The sequence below is a fragment of the Pinus tabuliformis genome, chromosome 2_2 (assembly GCF_031772625.1).
Source record: "Pinus tabuliformis cultivar Carrire ecotype Pingquan chromosome 2_2, CPIR1, whole genome shotgun sequence".
Lineage (NCBI taxonomy): Eukaryota > Viridiplantae > Streptophyta > Pinopsida > Pinales > Pinaceae > Pinus > Pinus tabuliformis.
The window spans coordinates 717,270,297-717,292,909 of NC_142300.1; the positions used below are offsets into that span (position 1 = coordinate 717,270,297).

General features: G+C 40.2%; 1 protein-coding gene and 1 pseudogene across 1 annotated transcript; both read left to right on the forward strand.

Moving 5' to 3' along the window:
- Positions 1-2,983: 2,983 nt before the first annotated feature.
- Positions 2,984-3,814, forward strand: LOC149194681 (uncharacterized; annotated as a pseudogene).
- A 6,194-nt stretch (positions 3,815-10,008) lies between these two features.
- On the forward strand, positions 10,009-11,031 carry LOC149194682 (uncharacterized). Its single transcript, XM_089407801.1, has one exon. The coding sequence runs from the start codon at positions 10,107-10,109 to the stop codon at positions 10,935-10,937; it is 831 nt and encodes a 276-aa protein (XP_089263927.1). The 5' UTR covers positions 10,009-10,106; the 3' UTR covers positions 10,938-11,031.
- Positions 11,032-22,613: the final 11,582 nt, after the last annotated feature.

Below are 22,613 nucleotides of genomic sequence, written 5' to 3' on the forward strand. Positions count from 1 at the left end.
ACTTGCGATAGCGATTACAAGCGGACTTGATGGTGTTATAAAGCGCAATTATGGATATTTGAAGTCCGGATGAACAGTGTTTTGGAGGACTTCCCATGTTTTTGTAGTGTTTCTCTATGTTAACGAAAAATGGTCGTTTCAGGGATTTAATAAGCCTGATACACCCTTCCGTTACAAAATAGGTGGCATCCATCCCCAAGGGTGTTTAGTAATGAATGTTAACACTCAAAAAGGGGATTTGAGTAGACCAAAGCGGGAAGACAGAGAGCACAAAAGGGAAAACAAATAGACAGCGCCAATTTGGCTTAAAAAGCCACAGAACAGCAGAAACAGGGAGTTTTTTGGCTGTTGTTGATTGTTGTGGGTTGCTGAGGTTGTTTTGTTGCTGACAATGAAGCCAAAGTAGGAAGCTAAGGCGAAGAAGGAAGCGCAAAAGAAAAAACGAAGCCAAGGGAGTCACTTGGAGTTCAAGTGAAAATCCCAGAGAGCTCTAAACTGATAGAAGATAGAAAGAAGCCAGAGCCAAAGAGCCAGAGCCAGAGCCAGAGCCGAAGAGCCAGAGTTAGAGCCAAAGAGCTAGAACCAAGAGCCAAGAGCCAAGAGCCAGAGCTTTAAGAGCCAAGGGATAAAATGGTGTTTGAACCCACTGTTTCTATGTAGGACAGTAGGAGTTGAGCCAAGAGCTTGTAAAAGGGACTTATACCATAATCCCAGAGAATCTAGCTGAGTTGACTAGAGCTCACGGAGAGGTAGCCCAAGAGTTGTGGGTGAACTCCTAATTAAATTGTTGTTTCTGTGTGTGTTTCACTGCTGCATTGTCTCTGCTGTTTTATTTACTATTATATGCATTTATATATCAGTTTAAGCACATCAACTTACAGCACAACAACAGAAATTAAAGCATGTAATCAATTAAAAACAAATACAAGGGTACACCTCTATTTTTAGGAATTTTTTAATTCCCTATCAGTTAATCAATAAGACTTGGGAAAATTTAAAGCTTTGCAAGTGGGAGAGGTTCTTGTAAGTTGGACAAGAAGCCTAAGAGCCCCATTTTCAGATCACTTCCTAAGACCATAATGAGTGACAGGGACAACAGATTTATGGGGGCTTTCTAGCAGGAGTTGTTTCGGCTTGTGGGGATAGAGTTTACACCTAAAACTAGCTATCACCCCCAAACTGATGGGAAAATGGATATTCTGAACAAATGGTTGGAAGGGCACTTGTGCAACTACATGACTAGGCAGTAGAGAGCATGGGTCAAGTGGTTACATCTCAGGGAGTTCTGCTACAACACAACTTATAATATGTCCATTGGTATGTCCCCTTTTCGGGCTCTTTATGGGTATGATGCTCTTACTTTTTCTGATATGGTGTTTGGAGATAGCAGGGACTCGGGGGCCAAGGACTGCATTCAAGAGAGCCAGGAGATTCTTTGGGCTCTCAAGAACAATTTTCAGGTGGCCCAAAATCAACAAAAGATATATCTTGATAAGCACAGGGTGGAGAGGAAATTCGAAGTAGGGGACATGGTCTACCTACGTTTGCAATTGTACAGACAGTCTTCACTCAAGCAGAAGGGTGCGGAAAAATTATGGCCCCACTTCTATTGGCCCTACTGGGTGGTCAGGAGGGTAGGTGAGGTGACCTATGAGTTAGAGCTACCTTCAGAGAGCCGGATTCATAACATGTTCCATGTTGCATGCTTGAAAAAGGTGTTGGGATAGAAAGTCATAGCAACAACAAAGTTTCCTCTATTGGATGATGAGGGGAATTTGATTTTGACACTAGAGCTTATCCTAGAGGCCCGAGAGAAGATGTTGAGAAATTAGATGGTCAGGGAGCTTTTGGTCAAATCGAAAGATTTACAGAAGGAGGACGCTACATGGGAGAATGAGAAGAATTTACAGCCTCCAGTTTTACAGTTGCTTGGGGACAAGAAAAAATTGGGAGGGGAGGACTATAATGTTCCTTCCTAAATTTTCTTAATGTTGGGAAAATAAATTTTGACAATTTTGGTTAATACTAGCTCAAGGCAAATTTTGGTGGAGAACATAGGAGGAATGCTTTATCTTTATGCTAGTGGAATATGGGGCCCACTCGAAATACGCACTTGAGAGGAAAGGAATTTGAATTCCTTAAGGCAAAATTGAAATTGTGGAGGGACCCACAAGGAATGCATTTCCAACACTTATAAAAGGAAGGAATGAGGGAGAAAGAGGGGTCTTTTGTCTATTTGAAAATCAAAATTGTCTTAGTTGTTCAGCTGAACCAACATGGTGTTGTTTAGCACAAGAGCTTCCCAGGGAGAGAAGCTCAACCTTTCTTCGGTGGACTTCGATTGCCACCCAAGGAAGGATTTCCTTCACCATTGAGACCAGAGGAAGAATCTGTTGCAGGTCATATGCATTTCTGGAGCATAACACGCAGTCCAGGAGCCACCACTACACAGAGGGAGAATTCACTGGTCATTTGTAGAGCTCGGTTGTAGGGAAATTTTTCGGAGAAGCTATAGGAGCATCCTTTCACCATTTTCAGGAGTGTATAGGGCAGCTATTTTTGGGCATGGAATCCTCCTGCAGCATGTTTTTGGGCTCAAAGCCCAAGTTTTGAATCATATTATTGTAAAAACTCCGCGAATTGTGGGCACGGAGCGCGAATTGTATGTTAGAGTCACAGGGTTGTCTGCCCTAATGTAACATCCCTACCGGGTAACTCATCATAATTGTCAGTTATGAATAGTTATTTAGTTTCGGAACTGATCCTTAGAATCCGGAACTGATTCTTGAATTTGGATATTGGAAATGAGATCGACGGGACGGGGGGGCAGAAGAAGTATTTTCGATCACGGGCTTTTTGCCACCGGCGTCTGTGAAGGTTAAAAGCTTTGCTTCCTCTGTTTTTTTTTGGAGAGGTCTGAAAAGCTTTGCTTCCTGTGTGTGTTTTCAGAGGTCTCGGTCGAGGTTGGAGAAGTTGGATAGGTATGGGTACCGAGGTCCTGCTTGCACAGGATTATCTGGCTCATTATCGTGGCCATCAGAATGATCATTTTATGGGCATGATTTATCCGCATGAGAAAGTCCACCACTACGGGAAGAAGTCCCCTCAACATCCGCAGTCTAAAAAGAAATCTGGTCACGGCCATGGCTCTTCTCCGAAGATTAAGGTCAAGGGTGAAAACACTGAGAAGAAACGGTCCTCTAAGCCGAAGCCCCAGGAAGAATCTCAGCTTGAGGTTCTTAAGCAGGGCGCCGTCAACAGAACTCTTGAAGGCTGTAACTGCAAATTCGGCCATCGTAATGAATATGCTTCAAAGAAGGAGCCCCTGGTGGACAAAGGCAAAGAGCCGGCGAAAAATCTTGTATTAACGGGGCAAGTTACGATTCTGAAGCGAGGACAGGCATTAAAGCCTAATAATAATGATTCAAGTCAGTTGCAAATTGCGAAGGAGAAGACGGCCTGTTTTGTGGTAAGTCCGAAGGAAATACCGGGCCCAGATCCGACGCATGTTACCAAGAATCGAACCCTGACATTGAGGTCCGTTTCGTCAAAGGGATCTAAAGCAGCTGCTCTCCCAAGTGTGCCAAAGCTGCCAGGATTCGAACCTGAAACCACCGAGAGAGGTAATGGCATCAAAACCCTTAATTTTCCTCTTTTGATTTCGGAAAAATGGGCCGGTCCGGCATATACGAATTCTCTGCCTCCGAGTTGCTTGCCTTTACCCACGTTTTCCCCTAAGTAGTTCGGCAAAGATTCGGCTGAAATCGACAGATTTGCAACAAGGGATCTGAGATGCATGTTGGGTTTAGATTAAGCAGGCTGGTTCTATTGTATATTTGTTTTCCTGGGTGCTGAGGGTCAGATGGAAGATCTTCAAGCGCTCTTCTGTGATGCGAAGGTTCCTTCCATATTTTTTCAAGTGAAGAACCTAGTCTCATAAAATCCCGACTGAGGCAGCAGATCAGGCTCGAGCGCAGTCAGTCTCATAGGAATCTGGTTTTGATTCTTTTCTCTGTTTCACATGAACTAATGAGTTAGAACTCTTAGGGAGAGTTATGCATTAGTGTAAGTAAACATAGTGGAAGTCAAAACAATATTTACTTGAGTATATGTACTAGCTATTTGGTATGTCATGCTTGCTCATGCAAATGAGAGGTTAAAATATCTATTTTAGAGGTTGTTTATTGATTGATTAAGATGATATCTAATTCTTGTTGCCAAGTTTGTTGACAACTGCATTGACAGGAAACGATGGCGGTTGGTGCCAACGAAAAGTGATGTTTAAGGTTGTGCAGGAAGAGGATCAAGGGTCCATGCAGATGAGTTCGAGTTGCAAGAACATACATTGCTAGAACAATCATGCCACAAGGAATATTGTATGTGGCGGTATGTAAATAAAAGATTACATGAAAACTGTATTAGCTTTTAGCTAGTTATGTGATAGCTTAATGATAATTCATTGTAATGATTCTAATAACAATGGTTAAGGGATGAAATCCCTTAGGAGCCATTGAGTGAGGGGTGAAAACCCTCACGAGCGTTTAATAATAAGATTAAACGTTTGCTGGTTTTCACCCTACGGGGTTTCCAGGGTATATCAGTGTTCCATGGTGTGATTGATGTGATTGCCTTTTTGTGTCAGTTGGATGACGTTGAATCCTTGATGTAGATGGCTCTTTATTTGATGGCATGATTATAATGTTCAAGCATGAGATTAATTAATATGGTTGTGGAAATCATGAAATAGATTAATTAATATGGTTGTGGAAATCATGAAATAGATGCAAGGATTCATGAGATATATTCATATTATTACACTACCACAGTGGTGGTTAATGGTTATGTAACTTACCGTCTGTTATTGCAATTTACTTGATGCATTAATGAACTCTATGTCTAATGGTTAATGATGATTGTGGAGTTATGAATTTGATAAATTACTAGTGGGTAATTTGTATAAAAATTCTAATTTCCTACTTTTACCTGCGAGGTTATCGGGGTATGTGACAAGTGGTATCAGAGCAAAAGGTTGCAGCACTGGCGCCTTTGGGAATTGGTAAGCGGAAAATAAATTGATGTATGCCACCAGCAAGCATTAACTCAGGTATGAGTTTAATCATTCACATATTGATTTACATAGTACACTACTTTTGGCATGATATGTGTGATTCATATCTATAACTTCTTTGAGTAGTAAGTAATAAAGTTGTTACATAACTACATTCATAACATTGGATTCCTGATGAGGATAAAAGACAATGAAACTTTTGTCGCACTTACGAACAAAATTGAACACTCATTACACTTAAGAACGATATTGAACACTCATTGACGAAAGTGACAACCAACTACCAACTTTTGATTTGCACATATGGCAATAACAATAATGCATTCATTGAACTAGATTGAAATTACAATGAACGAAACTTAATGAGCCAATGCATGAATATAAATTAGGGGGAACATCCTTGAATAGGATGAAAAATTGTTTAAAAAGGACATTAGAAGAACCCTTAGATATTGAAATCATGCAATGAGTCAAGTAGCGAGACTTGATTGTCATAACTAACTTTTGATTCAGTCTTGTCATGGATGCATGAAGACGATTGGTAGTTGAGATTGGTTAGTGTTGTATGACTAACCCATAGAACTTATATGCATTAATTGAATTGGACTTAAGATTATTACAATTCGAAAACAAGTGAAGGTTGATTGATGTCACATGCATGGAATGTGTGTATGAAGATTCTTACTCTCTCTGTGCTATAGTTCCAGTTGGTTATGAGAAGAGTTCTTAATTTTATTCACCATGGGAATGCATGATGAATAGTATATGCTTATGTCCTAATAGATTTAAAGATGATTGCCCTCTAATTAATTGAAATCCATTAGCATGGTATGTGTTTATGTTAATCATTACTTGTTGGGAGATAAAAACCATTGGAGCCTCGATTTAATGATGGTTGAATTTATCTCTACTATGGAAATGATGGATTTCTTATGCATGTTGCATTCCAGTGTGAAGTTAATTGTAGAGGCATGTTCAGTGGGTAACATTTCTAGGATCCATTCATGGTATAATTACATGTGATAATTATTCATAAATAGACTACCTGTGTTAATACAGTTGTCAGTAAACATTAACTACCTTCCCCAACCATAGATGCTTCCAAAGGAAAAGGAAGCAAGGAGAAGGAAGAAGACCGTGCTGTAGGGACAGACGGAGATGGGAAAAAGAAATCGCTACGTCTGGTGATGACCAGATAGAGCAAGCTTTGAGTGTCTGAATCTTGCAGAGACTCTAAGTCTGGGAATGACTAGATAGCGCTTGATGTGCATGTGAGTATTCCCTTGACCATGCTTAAGGAGTTGGAAAATGATAACTATAGTGTGTTGATGTTAATGATTTTCGTAATGTCTCCTTGAAGTCATTAGTCTGAAAGGGACACATAGTACTGTCATGATAGTTGTTGCAGCTAGCATCAAGTGGTAACTCTGGTGCGTGTGTGACACTTAGGAGATCATGCTTCTAATTGCATAAGTAGAGCAATTGCTTACGGTAAGGGTGGTTCAATTTGTTAGTTATGCATGTTGATCCAAGGATAAGATAAGTATCTTGCTCACTTTCTTGAAGAACACATATGAATGTTTTATATGATTTCTTAGTAGAGAAAGTATTTGAATGCATGCAATAAAAGAATAGTTCTTCTTGGGTAAGGAAATGTGTTAAGGCATGCAGTTAAGGATTGATTATTTTATATACTTTCTTAATAAAGAAAATAGGTAGTTCCTATTAGAAAGACTCCACGTGAGTCTTGTGTGTGAAATGCTTGTCTCTTGTCTATAAAATCCTTGCTAATATAGCCAAAGTATCTTCTTGAGAAAAGAGGATGAGGCATATAAATGTCCTGAGGACATAGCATGGAAGGTGGCCAAGTTTTCTTGAATTAAAATATGTATCTTTATTTGATAAAAGTTTCTTGGAAATATATATATATGCTAATTGCATTATGATTCTAGTTAGTTCTAAGCTCTAGTGAAATGATTATGCATTACATGCATAATAAAGATAGCTAAAGATGTGCTTCTAGGCACATAGACATTCATTTCTAACTTCTCGAGGAAAGAGTATATTACATATATACATAAATATAGTCTCATCCTAAGAGTATGCATACTTCATGTATGAAGATGCAGGATTTTATGAGAATTTTCTTGAAAAAAAAATAGAGGTTCTTTCTTTAAATACACATTAGAATAGTGTTCATACAAGAACCAAAATCCTTACTTGTTTCATGAAAAGAACTATGTGCATTGAAGTAAAAATAATTGTGTAGGAGAAAACACATGTTGCATATTGGTAGCTATTGTGAATTTGGAATTGTGAGTCGGTGTGTACTTAGAGAAAGTGGTCATGTTAGCTTCCTTGAAAATAATAATCTCTTGGAGAGATTGTCTTGTTGGATGAGCTGTGTCAATTGCTTGATTTTGATGCATAAAGGATAAGTAAACCTTGTTTTTGTATCTTGATTTTTATGCCTACAGATAGGTATCTTTAATAATTTCTTGAAAGGGAATCTTGAGAAACCCTCACATCGGAAGATAGAAGAATGAGGTTAAAATGAATTCCTTTAAGAAAGAGGTATGTGGTTTGTTGTATGAAATGATGGTAATATTCTAGTGAAGGGAATATGTGTTGCATACATTAAAGAAGGGCTTATACGATAAGCAATGGTATGCACAAAGATTAGTCATTGTGATATAGAGTTATGATCTTTGTATGTTAGAGAGATTATGTTTAATTACATTAACAATGCATAGTAAACGTAAGATAATACTCCATTAATGATGATTTGAATTGGAACAACAGACTATGGCAAAATTGGGAATGCTGAGAGTATTAACTCAACTGTTGTTGACATTTATACATTAATGAGTATTTGCACATGCTTTTATACATGACAATATGGTATGCATGAACATTCTTGGAAATGGAATACGTGTTAGCTGATGCATATTTATAACTAACGTTGCTGATGGGATTAAGTAGTGGTAGCTTAATGGCAACAAGAAAACTCATCACATAAATTGCTGCAAGGTGAAATGCAATTATAAATGAGAAAGAATGATGTTATATGATATGCATGAATTATGTTATTTGGAAATTTGCATCCATACAACGTGTATGATAGATATGTTCCCCATCAATCTAGATGTTGTGGACCCATGTTGAGGGTTAAGTATAGATGCATGGTGTACTTGCATGATTACTTTGTTAATGATAATGTTCAAATGATTCATTACGTAAATTACTTTGAGAAAGAGTAATAAAAGAGGAATTTAACATGCCAGACAGTTGCAGATAGTTGGGTTGATGACAGTTACCTGCCCGGAGGGGTTGATGGTACTTGTCTGCCCAGGTTATGAAGGCTTGAATGCCTTGGGTTGATGACAGTTACCTGCCCAGAGGGGTTGATGGTACTTGTCTGCCCGGATTGTGAAAGGCTTGAATGCCTTGGGTTGATGACAGTTACCTGCCCGGAGGGGTTGATGGTACTTGTCTGCCCAGATTATGAAAGGCTTGAATGCCTTGGGTTGATGACAGTTACCTGCCCGGAGGGGTTGATGGTACTTGTCTGCCCGGATTGTGAAAGGCTTGAATGCCTTGGGTTGATGACAGTTACCTGCCCGGAGGGGTTGATGGTATTTGTCTGCCCGGATTGTGAAAGGCTGGAATGCCTTGGGTTGATGGCAGCTACCTGCCCGGAGGGGTCGATGGTACTTGTCTGCCCAGATTTACTCTCCCTGGAGTTCTTAAGCTGGTTGGCCAGTGGAATTCCATGTTAGACCTGGTAAGGTCTCTATCAAAGAAACTGTCTGGATGTGAAAATGACTCGATTTGGTTGTGGAAACCAGTTCCCATGGGTTGGGAATTCTTTAGTCCATTGTGATCTCATGGCTAAAGGAATTAACTAAGCAGCTATATGTTATGTTAAAAATGAATTTTACATATAGTTGTGTAAAATATGTTATGCACATTTAACAAGAAATGAGCTTAGTGCTCAATAAGGAGTAATTGGAAATTTTAATTCCTTTATTGTATTATTAATGTTGTGAACATCTTAGTGGGAGCTAAGACAGTTCTTGCTTGATGCAGTGATTGACTGTTTTGATGATTAGAGAGCTAGGTGCTCTTTTGGTACTTCTTGAAGTACTTTGCGGATGTCTTTAGTGAGAATTCGTTCAGTATGCACGTGGAACAGTGATTTATCATTTGATGATTAGTATTAGTGCTCTTTAAGTACTTGTAAAAGTACTGTGATTTAGAAAGCATCTAACATTGCACAATTGATTGCTAGTCAAAAGTATCTCATTTGACTCAAAATATAGTGACTAATGTGATTGAATTTGTTAGTCATATATTACAGGAATTACTTACCATGGAGGAATGAAGAGTTTCCAACCACTATTAAAATACTTACATGAAAGTATTCATGGTTTTCAAAATAGATGGTAAGTAATGGTAAGTTGACACAGAGAATTGTTTATTATGAATGAATAAGGGCCAGGTGGTGGCGATTAAAAGTTGCATATTTTGCAATTACGAATGCTTATGACTATTGATGCTTATAACTAATGATATTTCTTATAATTATATCATTACTATTTCAGTTATTGTCATTAATTGGAATGAATCTTGGATTCTAAAGAGGAAGGATCATCATTGTGTGTGGATTAGATGATTATACATTGAGTACAATCTAAAGTTCCACCAAAAGATGAACACCGAGGACGGTGTTCCTGTTAAGGGGGGGAGTATGTAACATCCCTACCAGGTAACTCATCATAATTGTCAGTTATGAATAGTTATTTAGTTTCGGAACTGATCCTTAGAATCCGGAACTGATTCTTGAATTTGGATATTGGAAATGAGATCGACGGGACAGGGGGGCAGAGGAAGTATTTTCGATCACGGGCTTTTTGCCACCGGCGTCTGTGAAGGTTAAAAGCTTTGCTTCCTCTGTTTTTTTTTAGAGGTCTGAAAAGCTTTGCTTCCTGTGTGTGTTTTCAGAGGTCTCGGTCGAGGTTGGAGAAGCTGGATAGGTATGGGTACCGAGGTCCTGCTTGCGCGGGATTATCTGGCTCATTATCGGGGCCATCAAAATGATCATTTTATGGGCATGATTTATCCGCATGAGAAAGTCCACCACTACGGGAAGAAGTCCCCTCAACATCCGCAGTCTAAAAAGAAATCTGGTTACGGCCATGGCTCTTCTCCGAAGACTAAGGTCAAGGGTGAAAACACTGAGAAGAAACGGTCCTCTAAGCCGAAGCCCCAGGAAGAATCTCAGCTTGAGGTTCTTAAGCAGGGCGCCGTCAACAGAACTCTTGAAGGCTGTAACTGCAAATTTGGCCATCATAATGAATATGCTTCAAAGAAGGAGCCCCTGGTGGACAAAGGCAAAGAGCCGGCGAAAAATCTTGTATTAACAGGGCAAGTTACGATTCTGAAGCGAGGACAGGCATTAAAGCCTAATAATAATGATTCAAGTCAGTTGCAAATTGCGAAGGAGAAGATGGCCTGTTTTGTGGTAAGTCCGAAGGAAATACCGGGCCCAGATCCGACGCATGTTACCAAGAATCGAACCCTGACATCGAGGTCCGTTTCGTCAAAGGGATCTAAAGCAGCTGCTCTCCCAAGTGTGCCAAAGCTGCCAGGATTCGAACCTGAAACCACCGAGAGAGGTAATGGCATCAAAACCCTTAATTTTCCTCTTTTGATTTCGGAAAAATGGGCCGGTCCGGCATATACGAATTCTCTGCCTCCGAGTTGCTTGCCTTTACCCACGTTTTCCCCTAAGAAGTTCGGCAAAGATTCGGCTGAAATCGACAGATTTGCAACAAGGGATCTGAGACGCCTGCTGGGTTTAGATTAAGCAGGCTGGTTCTATTGTATCTTTGTTTTCCTGGGTGCTGAGGGTCAGATGGAAGATCTTCAAGCGCTCTTCTGTGATGCGAAGGTTCCTTCCATATTTTTTTTCAAGTGAAGAACCTGGTCTCATAAAATCCCGGCTGAGGCAGCAGATCAGGCTCGAGCGCAGTCAGTCTCATAGGAATCTAGTTTTGATTCTTTTCTCTGTTTCACATGAACTAATGAGTTAGAACTCTTAGGGAGAGTTATGCATTAGTGTAAGTAACCATAGTGGAAGTCAAAACAATATTTACTTGAGTATATGTACTAGCTATTTGGTATGTCATGCTTGCTCATGCAAATGAGAGGTTAAAATATCTATTTTAGAGGTTGTTTATTGATTGATTAAGATGATATCTAATTCTTGTTGCCAAGTTTGTTGACGACTGCATTGACAGGAAACTATGGTGGTTGGTGCCAACGAAAAGTGATGTTTAAGGTTGTGCAGGAAGAGGATCAAGGGTCCATGCAGATGAGTTCGAGTTGCAAGAACATACATTGCTAGAACAATCATGCCACAAGGAATATTGTATGTGGCGGTATGTAAATTAAAGATTACATGAAAACTGTATTAGCTTCAGCTAGTTATGTGACAGCTTAATGATAATTCATTGTAATGATTCTAATAACAATGGTTAAGGGATGAAATCCCTTAGGAGCCATTGAGTGAGGGGTGAAAACCCTCACGAGCGTTTAATAATAAGATTAAACGTTTGCTGGTTTTCACCCTATGGGGTTTCCAGGGTATATCAGTGTTCCATGGTGTGATTGATGTGATTGCGTTTTTGTGTCAGTTGGATGACGTTGAATCCTTGATGTAGATGGCTCTTTATTTGATGGCATGATTATAATGTTCAAGCATGAGATTAATTAATATGGTTGTGGAAATCATGAAATAGATGCAAGGATTCATGAGATATATTATATTATTACACTACCACAGTGGTGGTTAATGGTTATGTAACTTACCGTCTGTTATTGCAATTTACTTGATGCATTAATGAACTCTATGTCTAATGGTTAATGATGATTGTGGAGTTATGAATTTTATAAATTACTAGTGGGTAATTTGTATAAAAATTCTAATTTCCTACTTTTACCTACGAGGTTATCGGGGTATATGACACCTAAGTTTTGAATGTAGTGTCGGCCTACCCATGGTCTACGAAGAATGGGATTCTATAAACAGAGCGAGCCTCTAAGTTGTAAAGTAGTTAAGTAAAGGAAGATAACAAATGGATGGAGTAAAAAGGATAGCGAGCATAGAGCAAGAGTCTAGTATCTTGGTTCGTAGTAGTAGGAAGAGGCTCTGCAACTGAGTGCGCAGAGGCCTAGTAGAGTCTGCAACTGAGTGCGCAGACCCCTGCAGCTGAGTGTGCAGGGAAGAGTTGAGTCTGTAACCAGGGAAGAAGAATAATAAAGAGAAGTTTATCTGAATTCTCTGTATCTGTTCTTATGTTATTACATGTTTGATATCAATTTCAATTATACTATTTATTTACTGTGCGCTGTTGTATGTGTTAGCTCTGCTACATTTTGTGACATTTGATGGATGGAAAGCAGGTGTGGCAGTGTTGTTTCGTGCTTTATGAAGGCTCGCAGTGGTCAGTTTCCTTTTCTCCTTCATTCTCCTTATAACTCCATAGCCCCTATTTTCCCTGTTCTCCTTTGAAATTCTGCGTAGTCTCGTGTTCCTCTAAGCACCGGGTGCTAAGCTTTACCCACAATATGACCCAAGCATGTGACTCTGTGCACCATAACCCGCTCTTTCCTTATCACTCCGCTTACACTCTTATAACTCCCAATAACTCCGTTTTCCGCTTAATTTCTTCACAAACTCATTTAAACCCCATTACCCTTGTTTTACACCTAAATTTAGTGTAAAAGTTGTGTTTCCTTAGTACCCGGGTTCTTTAAGTTTAAACGTTATATAACCCACACGACCATATTCATATAGTTGCGCTCTCTCCCCGTCACATCAGTTTTAAAAGAGCACGTGTTTTATACCTTGGTCCTTTGATCGCCCCACCGGGATCCAACGATAGACGTTCCTCCCGCTGCTGGAACCTACGCATGCGATAAACCGCGGGGAAGGCGGTTTCCCGCCGGACCTACTAGCCACGTGTCACAATTCTACAGGATCGTGCCATCTCGTACATAAACCACCTTTTCCCGTGAGTGGTGCAGGGAAACCACTTACCGCCATCCCGTACGGTCCCCACCCGTTAGCGCCCACACACCTTTCTCATGCGATAGCGGTTGGATCTGCTTGCCCGCGATCCAACGGCCCTCGTTCATCCGCTCCCGTTTGTTCCCGATAGCCACTCCAAGTCAATCTCAGCTGTCTATCCATTTCATCCGATGGCCCACATTTGTCTCCGCCTGTTTTCCCGACAGCCCCCTCCAATCCATTCTCTGCCATTCATCTCCGGGATCCGATGGCTGTGGTTTATTCCCGTCCTGCCCATGCATCCTCCATGTTTTTGTGCCTCTGACCTGTATCATTGTACACCCAAAGGAGCAAGCAAGCCATGATCCAGTACTCTGCACATTAAATCCTCAGCTACCACATTCAGAGACAGCACGGCCAGGGAAGGAGAGTACTGCCTTGAGCAGTTGAATTCATTTACCATTTATGGATTTTTTGTCCCATACGGTACTCCGCCTGCTCAAGAAGGACATCAAAGTACCAAAAAGGCCTATTTTGTTCATTAAAACACACAGTTTGCAGCAGAGACCCATACTAGATTGTAAATGTGGTTGGTGGTCAGTTATGACCCCTCCACGCATAGCATAGCAGAGCAATTTTGTAAACAAACTCTATATATATCCAAAAGAAAGATGTAATGAGGTTTGATGAATGTTATCTTGATGTAAATTTCAACTTCTGGAGACTGTAACTACTGTGATACCTGAAGCATCTGGTCTTCATTTTCAGCTAATACAAGCTTCTTTTGTTGTTAATTGCTCACTTTCCACTTCTTCTTCTTTGTTCCAGGCTGTGCCGATTATGCATTCTTCATGTGCTCATGATGTTTAGCATCAGAGGGGCTGTCATCCCACATCTGTGTTAGAATCTAGCTTCTATCATTGAATTTGTATGCAGGTTTCTGTTATTTTAATGCCAGAGAGTTGTCATCCTATCTGTGCATTAGGAAATAGATTTACAGACCTTTTAACTGGTTGCAGCTGGCCATCACATGGTCCTGTGCATCTACTGGTGTGATCAGTATTCTTCATCGTCACATTTCCCTTAAACTGTGAGTAATTGGTGGTCTAAAGCCTTGTAGTCTGGGGCTGTTCACCCATGTCTGGGGTTAAGCGTAGTAGAAGAGATTATCTGGCTTGAATATGCATCATTCCTTCTATTCATCCACCATTTTCCAACATTTTTGTTGAGTTTGTAATGTTCCCGAGCATCTCTGATATACAATCTAGGAGAGTTTCTTGGGGTGATAACATTAATTGGCGTCGTTGCCGGGGAGAGGAGAATTGAAGTTCAGCTTCCCTGGGAGAACGACACAATTTCAAGCTTTGATGATAGACAAGGTTTGAACACAGTTTTTGGTTGTAATCATCTATCTGGCGACTCCACTAGAGGAGGACCATCCTTTGGCGACTCCACATTGAAGTTTTGGCTCAGTTTGTGAGACATACTCGAAGAAATCTTCAGAAATCACCAGTTGAACCAGTGCCTGACCCTGAGAGGACTGCCAAATCAAAGAAAGCATCGCAGAAAGGGGCATCAGGATCAAGTAAGCCTAAGAAATCACATTCATCTCTGAAAGATAAAGTTATAGTTGAAGATATACAATCTGAAGATTTAGAGCCTAGCACTGTTAATAAGGAAATTCCTTCAGAGATTAATACAGCCCCTTGTGCAGTTAGTTCCCCTTTGAATCTTAGTCCAAAGAAAGCTTCCAATATAGTCCAAAACATCCCTTTGTCTCTGCCATCCATCACATTACTTCCTACCATTCAATCTGCCAACATTCTTCCACATATCTCAATCATGGCAGGCCAGCAAGCACCCACGAAGATAGAAAGAATTGTTGCTGCTAGATATGGACCTTTAGTCTTGCCTGTTCCTTTAAATCCTATGCCTGTGGGAGAATATCAGAAATATATGCCTAAATTCACTGGTACAAAGGGAGTAACAGCAGAAGAACACCTCGAAGCTTTTTACAGTTATGTTGATAACTTAGGTATAAGTCAAAATGAGGTATGGATGAGAGTTTTTGTCCAGAGCCTTGATGGAGAGGCCAGGAAGTGGTTCAGAGAATTACCCCAGAGATCTATAGTAGATATTGAAGCCTTAGATGAAGAATTTTTGAAGCACGGGGAGATAAAAAGGATTTGTTGTATTATGATACTGAGTTTGGTAACCTGAAGAGGGAAAATGGTGAATCTTTGCCTAATTTTAATAAAAGATTCAATCGGATGTATAGTAAGATACCAGATAAGGTAAAGCCTACCCCCACCTCTGCCAAACTCACTTATGCCAATGCTTTTGACTCTGATTTCTGCCTATTGTTGAGAGAAAGGAGATGTGCCACTCTGGCATACATGCAGGATGCAGCCCTAGAAGTGGAATCTAATAGTATGGCTACAGAAAAGATAAAAGGTCAAGCTAATAGAAGGAGGCAAAGAGGGCAGGCTTCTACTGCCTCTACATCATCTTCAGAGCCCAAACTAGACAAAATGACTAAGATGATAGATTCATTGGCTGTTGAAATTTCTAAGCTAAAGATTGAACAGAATTCAGGAAAAACAAGGTAGCAGAATACATTTGCTCCAAGAAATCCTAATCCATTTAGAAGAGCAAATGAACAGTTACAAATTATTCAGAGGGGTGAAGAAACAAAAGAAGAACATAAAATTAAAGCTCCTTTCCAAAATGTAGTCATGGAGGAGGAACAATTTGAAGATGAGGATGAAATTCACTACATGGAAGATAAAAGCAATGCTGCATTTTTGACATTGGCTACTTATGAAGAATCATTGCTGCAAGAACAAGACAGTCAAGAATGGGATAGAGAAGTTGTTCTACAAACTAAACAGCAGCAGAGATATAACCTGAGGTCCAATGCAAAAAATGTCAAAGAGAAGCCTGCCCAAAGAGCTGCTATCCAAACAGAGTCACAAAATATCAGGCAGAGGAGACCAGCAGCTAATATAGTCATCCTCAAAGCTCCAGTTCAAGAGCTAAGAGGTTCTAATAAGTTACCATCTCCTTTCAACTTTGAGTCAGAAGTTCAGAAATTGAAAATATTTGTGCCCCTGGTAGAGTTGGTAAAGAGTGAAGTATTTAGAAAGCTTATCCTTGAAGCCCTGGAGCTAGAAATTACACAGACCCCCATTGACTCTGTCAATTTGCAAGATGACAAACCTGCCATTGTGCTAAGCCCCATGGTTGAACCTGCTGATAATAATTCTCCATATTTTTATGTCTCCTTGACCATTCATGATAAAATCCTCCACAACTATTTGCTAGATACAGGGGCCAGCCACAATTTAATGCCTAAAGTTGTCATGAAAGAGTTAGGTCTTGATATCACCAGACCCTATCATGATTTATTCTCTTTTGATTCAAGGAAAGTGAAATTTCTTGGATTGGTTAAAGATCTGGCCATTACCCTAACTCAGCTGCCCATGAAGATTATGATGATGGATATCGTGGTAGCAGATGTCCCTCTTAAGTTTGGCATGCTGTTTTCCAGAGGATGGATTAAGAGACTAGGTGGGACATTACAGAATGACCTATCTTATGCTACTATCCCAGTTTTTGGAGGAGAAAGCAGGAGATTGTATAGAGAAGCACAGTTGGCATACATCATCAGTGATGAGAAGAATCCTACCAATCATCCCATATATGTTGTGGACACTGATTTTGGAGCATGTATTCTCCAAATAGAAGAATCTCAGAAGGCCTCAATGCAGATCAGGAAACCAACAGTTCAGGCCAAAGAAGAGCAAGGAGGTCGAGTTTGGGAGATGTTCTTTGATGGAGCATGTTCCAGGGAGACTGCAGGAGCAGGGGTGGTGCTAGTATCTCCAGAGAAAGAAAGCACACAACTGTCTTTTAAGCTGGCTTTTCAAGTCACAAACAACATAGCAGAATATGAAGCTCTGCTATTGGGCCTTAATGCAGCAAAAGACAGAGGAATCAAGAATCTGAAGGTATTTGGAGATGTTGATTTGATCATTCAGCAAGTAAATAAAACATTTCAAGCAAAGCACCCAAGGCTGAAAGCATACAGAGATGAGGTATGGAGAATCATAGATTGTTTTGATTATTTATGTATTTCATACATTCCTAGAGCCCAAAATCATCTTGTTGATTCCCTTGTTGTGTCTGCTAGTCTATTTATTCCTCCCATGACTCCCAGACTAGTTTATGAAGTCCAAATGAAGTACAAACCATCCTTGGCTGATAATGTCCATCGTTGGAAAGTCTTTGATGATGATGATGAGATAAATAGGTTCCTTCAAGTCATTGATGAGTTTTCCGAAATGCAAATTGACCAAGAAAATGAAGCCTTGTCAAAAAGTCCCAAGTCCCAGCTTAGAAATAAAATTGGTAAAAATAGCATTGTTCAGCTTCCCAACAGTCATATTCCTAAGGGTTTAATTCCTCTTGAAAGACTGCTTGACCAGAATGATGTGCCGTATAAGGCTGCCCAAAAAGAAGACCAATCTGTAGTCTGTAAGCATGATATAGGGAGTCCAAGTCAGCCTAGATTCATACATCTCTCTACTCATCTATCTGCTGATCAAAGTGCTAAATACTGCAAATTAATGAAGCAATTTGCTGATGTGTTTTCCTTGGAGTATAGTGACCTAAAAACTTATGATAAGAAGATAATCCAGCATAAAATCCCTCTAGAGAAAGACACTATTCCTTTCAAACAAAAGCTGAGACCAATAAATACGATGCTTCTTCCTTTAATTGAAAAAGAAATTAAAAATTTGTTGGCTGCCAAGATTATAGTCCCTCTTAGATATTCCAAATGGGTAGCGAATCTAGTGGTGGTAAGGAAGAAAAGTGGAGAAATTAGATTGTGTGTCGATTTCAGAAATTTAAACAAATGCTCCAAGAAAGACAACTATCCTCTACCAAAGATGGAGCATTTGTTGCAAAAAGTCTCAGGAGCCAAAGTAATGTCTTTCTTGGATGGATTTTCAAGGTTTAATTAGATTGTTGTGCACCCAGATGATCAAGAGAAGACTGCATTCACCACTCCTTGGGGCACTTTTATGTATGCCAAGATGCCTTTTGGGTTGATGAATGTTGGAGCAACCTTTCAGAGAGCTATGGATATAGCATTTGTGGGAGAGAAGGATAAATTTGTCCTTATCTACCTTGATGACATAATAGTATACTCTAGCAGCCATCAAGATCATTTGCAGCATTTGAAAAAAGTGTTTCTGAAGTGCAGGAGGTTTGGGATTTCAGTCAATCCTAAAAAGTCACAATTTGCTTTAGAAGAAGGCAAGTTATTAGGACATGTTGTTTCTGCTACAGGTGTCTGAATTGACCCAGAAAGAGTAAAAGAAATACAGATTTTGTCTATCCCTAGATCAAATAAATATATCCAGTCCTTTCTGGGTAAAATTAACTTTGTTAGGAGGTTTATCCCGAATTTTGCTGAATATGTGAAGCATATTACCTCTAGGTTGAAGAAAGGGGCAGAGATCAGATGGACTGATGCAGCAAGAAAATCATTTGATTCCATCAAGAAAGATATTATGGAGGCTCCCACTTTAATAAGTCCATATTACAATAAGGAGATCCATATATTTTCATTTGCCTCTGAAGATACCATTGCAATAGTTTTATTGCAGGCAGATAAAGAAGGTTTAGAGCATCCAGTGACATTTTTCAGCAAGAACTTGAGGGATGTCGAACTGAGGTATGACATTATAGAAAAACAAGCATATACCCTTATCAAATCCTTGAAAGCTTTCAGATTTTATATCTTGCATTCAAAGATAATTGCATATGTACCCTCTGCTGCAATAAAAGACGTCTTGACACAACCTGATGCTGATGGAAGAAGGGCAAAATGGATTGCAAAGATGATAGAATTTAACATAGAAATGAAGCCCACCAAGCTGGTCAAAGGTCAAGGTCTTGCCAGATTGTTAGCTGAGGAAAATTGTAGATCATTAGATATTGATTTCCTGAACACAATTGCAAAAAGTGGTCAGACAGATGAAGAAGAGGAAGTAGCTGAACCAGAGAGAAAGCAGTCAGTGGCCGAAAATCTAGCTTCTTGTGATTAGTATTCTGCAATAATTATTTTTTTGCTGAAGCTAGGAATCCCTTTAGAACTTACTCATAGTCAAGCTAGAACCATAAAGCTTAGGGCAGCCAAATATTGCATTATTGAAACTTTTCTCTACTGGAGGGATCCATTTGGAGTGCTTTTAAGGTGTCTAGACAAAGAACAGTCAAAATAAGTTATGTAGCAATTTCATTCCAGCATGTGTGGAGGGCACCATTATTGGAAAATTACAGCCCATAAAAATCTCAGAGCTGGGTACTATTGGCCCTCTTTATTTTCTGATGTATTTTCTTTTGTTAAATCTTGCGACAGGTGTCAAAGATTTGAAGGAAAGCAGCAGTTGAAGTCCCTGCCCCTAAAACCAATACAGCCAAAAGGACCTTTTCAGCAGTGGGGCTTGGACTTTATTGGAGAAATCAATCCACATTCCAGTGGCCAGCACAGATGGATATTAGTAGCCACCGATTATTTCACTAAGTGGATTGAAGCAATCCCTACAAGGAATGTTGATCATAATGTGGTCATGAAATTTTTAATTGAAAACATCTTTACCAGTTTTGGTTGTCCACACAAATTAGTCACAGATAATGTAGCAGCCTTCAGGGCAAAAGAATTGGTGGAAATGTGTGATTCTATGGGTATTAAACTTGTTCATTCCACCTCATATTATCCTCAAGGCAATGGTTTAGCAGAGTCTTCAAATAAAAGTCTGATAAGGATAATCAAGAAGCTGCTGGAAGACAATAAAAAGAATTGGGATTCCAAGCTCAAATATGCATTGTGGGCTAACAGAGTAACCATTAAGAAATCCACAGGGAATTCTCCTTTCAAGTTGGTATATGGCACTGAGGCTATATTCCCAATTCAGCTAACTCTCCCTGTGGAAAAATTCCTTCAAGAAGAGCAGGATGAAGAAGAAGACATGGCAAAGAGGATCACTGATTTAGCAGAAGTACATCAAATTAGAGAACAGATGGTTGAAAAGGCTGCAGCACATCAGAAAAAGATCAAGGATGCTTTTGACAGGAAGACAAAGATAGATAATTTTCAGGTTGGAGACTTGGTTTTGAAGTAGGATGCATTGAAGGAAAAGAAAGGCAATCATGGGAAGTTTGATGCTTTCTGGATAGGCCCTTTCATTATTTCACAGATTCAAGGGAACAACACCTTCATACTGAAAAGTATGGGAGGAGAAGCAGTTTTTGATGGCCCAGTTAATGGGCGTTTTCTGAAGAATTATGTTGTTTAAGGTCTTTGGCCTTAAAAGTTGTAAATATTTTGTTTTTATCAGTTTTGTGTAGGCAAAGTAGACTCCATGCCCAATGGAACACTAGGAAGTTTGTTATTTTGTTTTTCATCAGGAAGGCATTGATCTGCAGGTTCTTGAGACCTCACAGGGAGGATCTCATCCCCAGAAGGAGCCAGTGTTAGCTCTGCTACATTTTGTGACATTTGATGTATGGAAAGCAGGCGTGGCAGTGTTGTTTCCTGCTTTATGAAGGCTCGCAGTGGTCGGTTTCCATTTCTCCTTCATTCTCCTTATAACTCCATAGCCCCTGTTTTCCCTATTCTCCTTTGAAATTTTGCGTAGTCCCGTGTTCCTCTAAGCACTGGGCGCTAAGATTTACCCACAATATGACCCAAGCATGTGACTCCGTGCACCATAACCCGCTCTTTCCTTATCACTCCTCTTACACTCTTATAACTCCCAATAACTCCGTTTTTCACTTAATTTCTTCACCAACTCATTTAAACCCCATTACTCTTGTTTTACACCTGAATTTAGTGTAAAAGTTGTGTTTCCTTAGCGCCCGGGTTCTTTAAGTTTAAACGTTATATAACCCACACTACCATATTCATATAGCCGCACTCTGTCCCTGTCACATCAGTTTTAAAAGAGCACGTGTTTTATACCTTGGTCCTCCGATCACCCTGCCAGGATCCAACGATAGACGCTCCTCCCACCGCTGGAACCTGCGCACGCAATAACCCACGGGGAAGGAGGTTTCCTGCCGGACCTACCAGCCACATGTCACAGTTCTACAGGATCGCGCCATCTCATACGTAAACCACCTTTTCCCGTGAGCGGTGCGGGGAAACCGCTTACCGCCATCCCGTACGGTCCCCGCCTGTTAACTCCCGCACACCTTTCTCGTGCGATGACCGTTGGATCTACTTGCCCGCGATCCAATGACCCTCGTTCATCCACTCCCGTTTACTCCCGATAGCCACTCCAAGTCAATCTCAACCGTCCGTCCATTTCATCCGACGGCCCACATCTGTCTCCACCTGTTTTCCCGACAGCTCCCTCCGATCCATTCTCCGTCGTTCATCTGCAGGATCCGATGACTGTGGTTTATTCCCATCCCGCCCATGCATCCTCCATGTTTTCGTGCCTCTGACCTGTATCATTGTACACCCAAAGGAGGAAGGAAGCCATGATCCGGTACTCTGCACATTAAATCCTCAGCTACCACATTCAGAGACAGCACGGCCAGGGAAGGAGAGTACTGCCTCGAGAAGTTGAACTCATTTACCAGTTATGGAGTTTTTGTCCCATATAGTACTCCACCTACTCAAGAAGGACATCAGAGTACCAGAAAGGCTGATTTTTTTCATTAAAACACACTGTTTGCAATAGAGACCCATACTAGATTGTAAATGTGGTTGGTGGTCAGTTATGACCACTCCACGGATAGCATAGGGTTGATGAATGTTATTTTGATGTAAAGTTCAACTTTTGGAAACTGTAACTACTGTGATACCTGCAGCGTCTGGTCTTCATTTTCAGCTAATACAAGCTTCTTTTGTTGTTAATTTCTCACTTTTCACTTCTTCTTCTTTGTTCCAGGCTATGCCTCTTATGCATTCTTCATGTGCTCTTGATGTTTAGCATCAGATGGGCTATCATCCCACCTCTGTGTTAGAATCTAACTTGTATCATTGAATTTGTATGCAGGTTTCTGTTATTTTAATGCCAGAGAGATGTCATCCTGTCTGTGCATTAGGAAATAGATTTACAGACCTTTTAACTAGTTGCAGCTGGCCATCACAGGGTCCTGTGCATCTGCTGGTGTGATCAGTATTCTTCATCATCACATTTCCCTTAAACTGTGAGTAATTGGTGGTCTAAAGCCTTGTAGTCTGGGGGTGTTCACCCATGTCTGGGGTTAAGCATAGTAGAAGTGGTTATCTAGCTTGAATATGCATCATTCCTTCTATTCATCCACCATTTTCCAACATTTTTGTTGAGTTTGTAATGTTCCTGAGCATCTCTAATATACAACCTAGGAGAGTTTCTTGGGGTGATAACAGTATGAATGGTGAATATTGGTAAATATAAATGAAAGCAT

Bases quoted from the DNA above. Each gene is read 5' to 3' on its own strand.
- LOC149194682 (XM_089407801.1), top strand. From the start codon at position 10,107: ATGGGTACCGAGGTCCTGCTTGCGCGGGATTATCTGGCTCATTATCGG.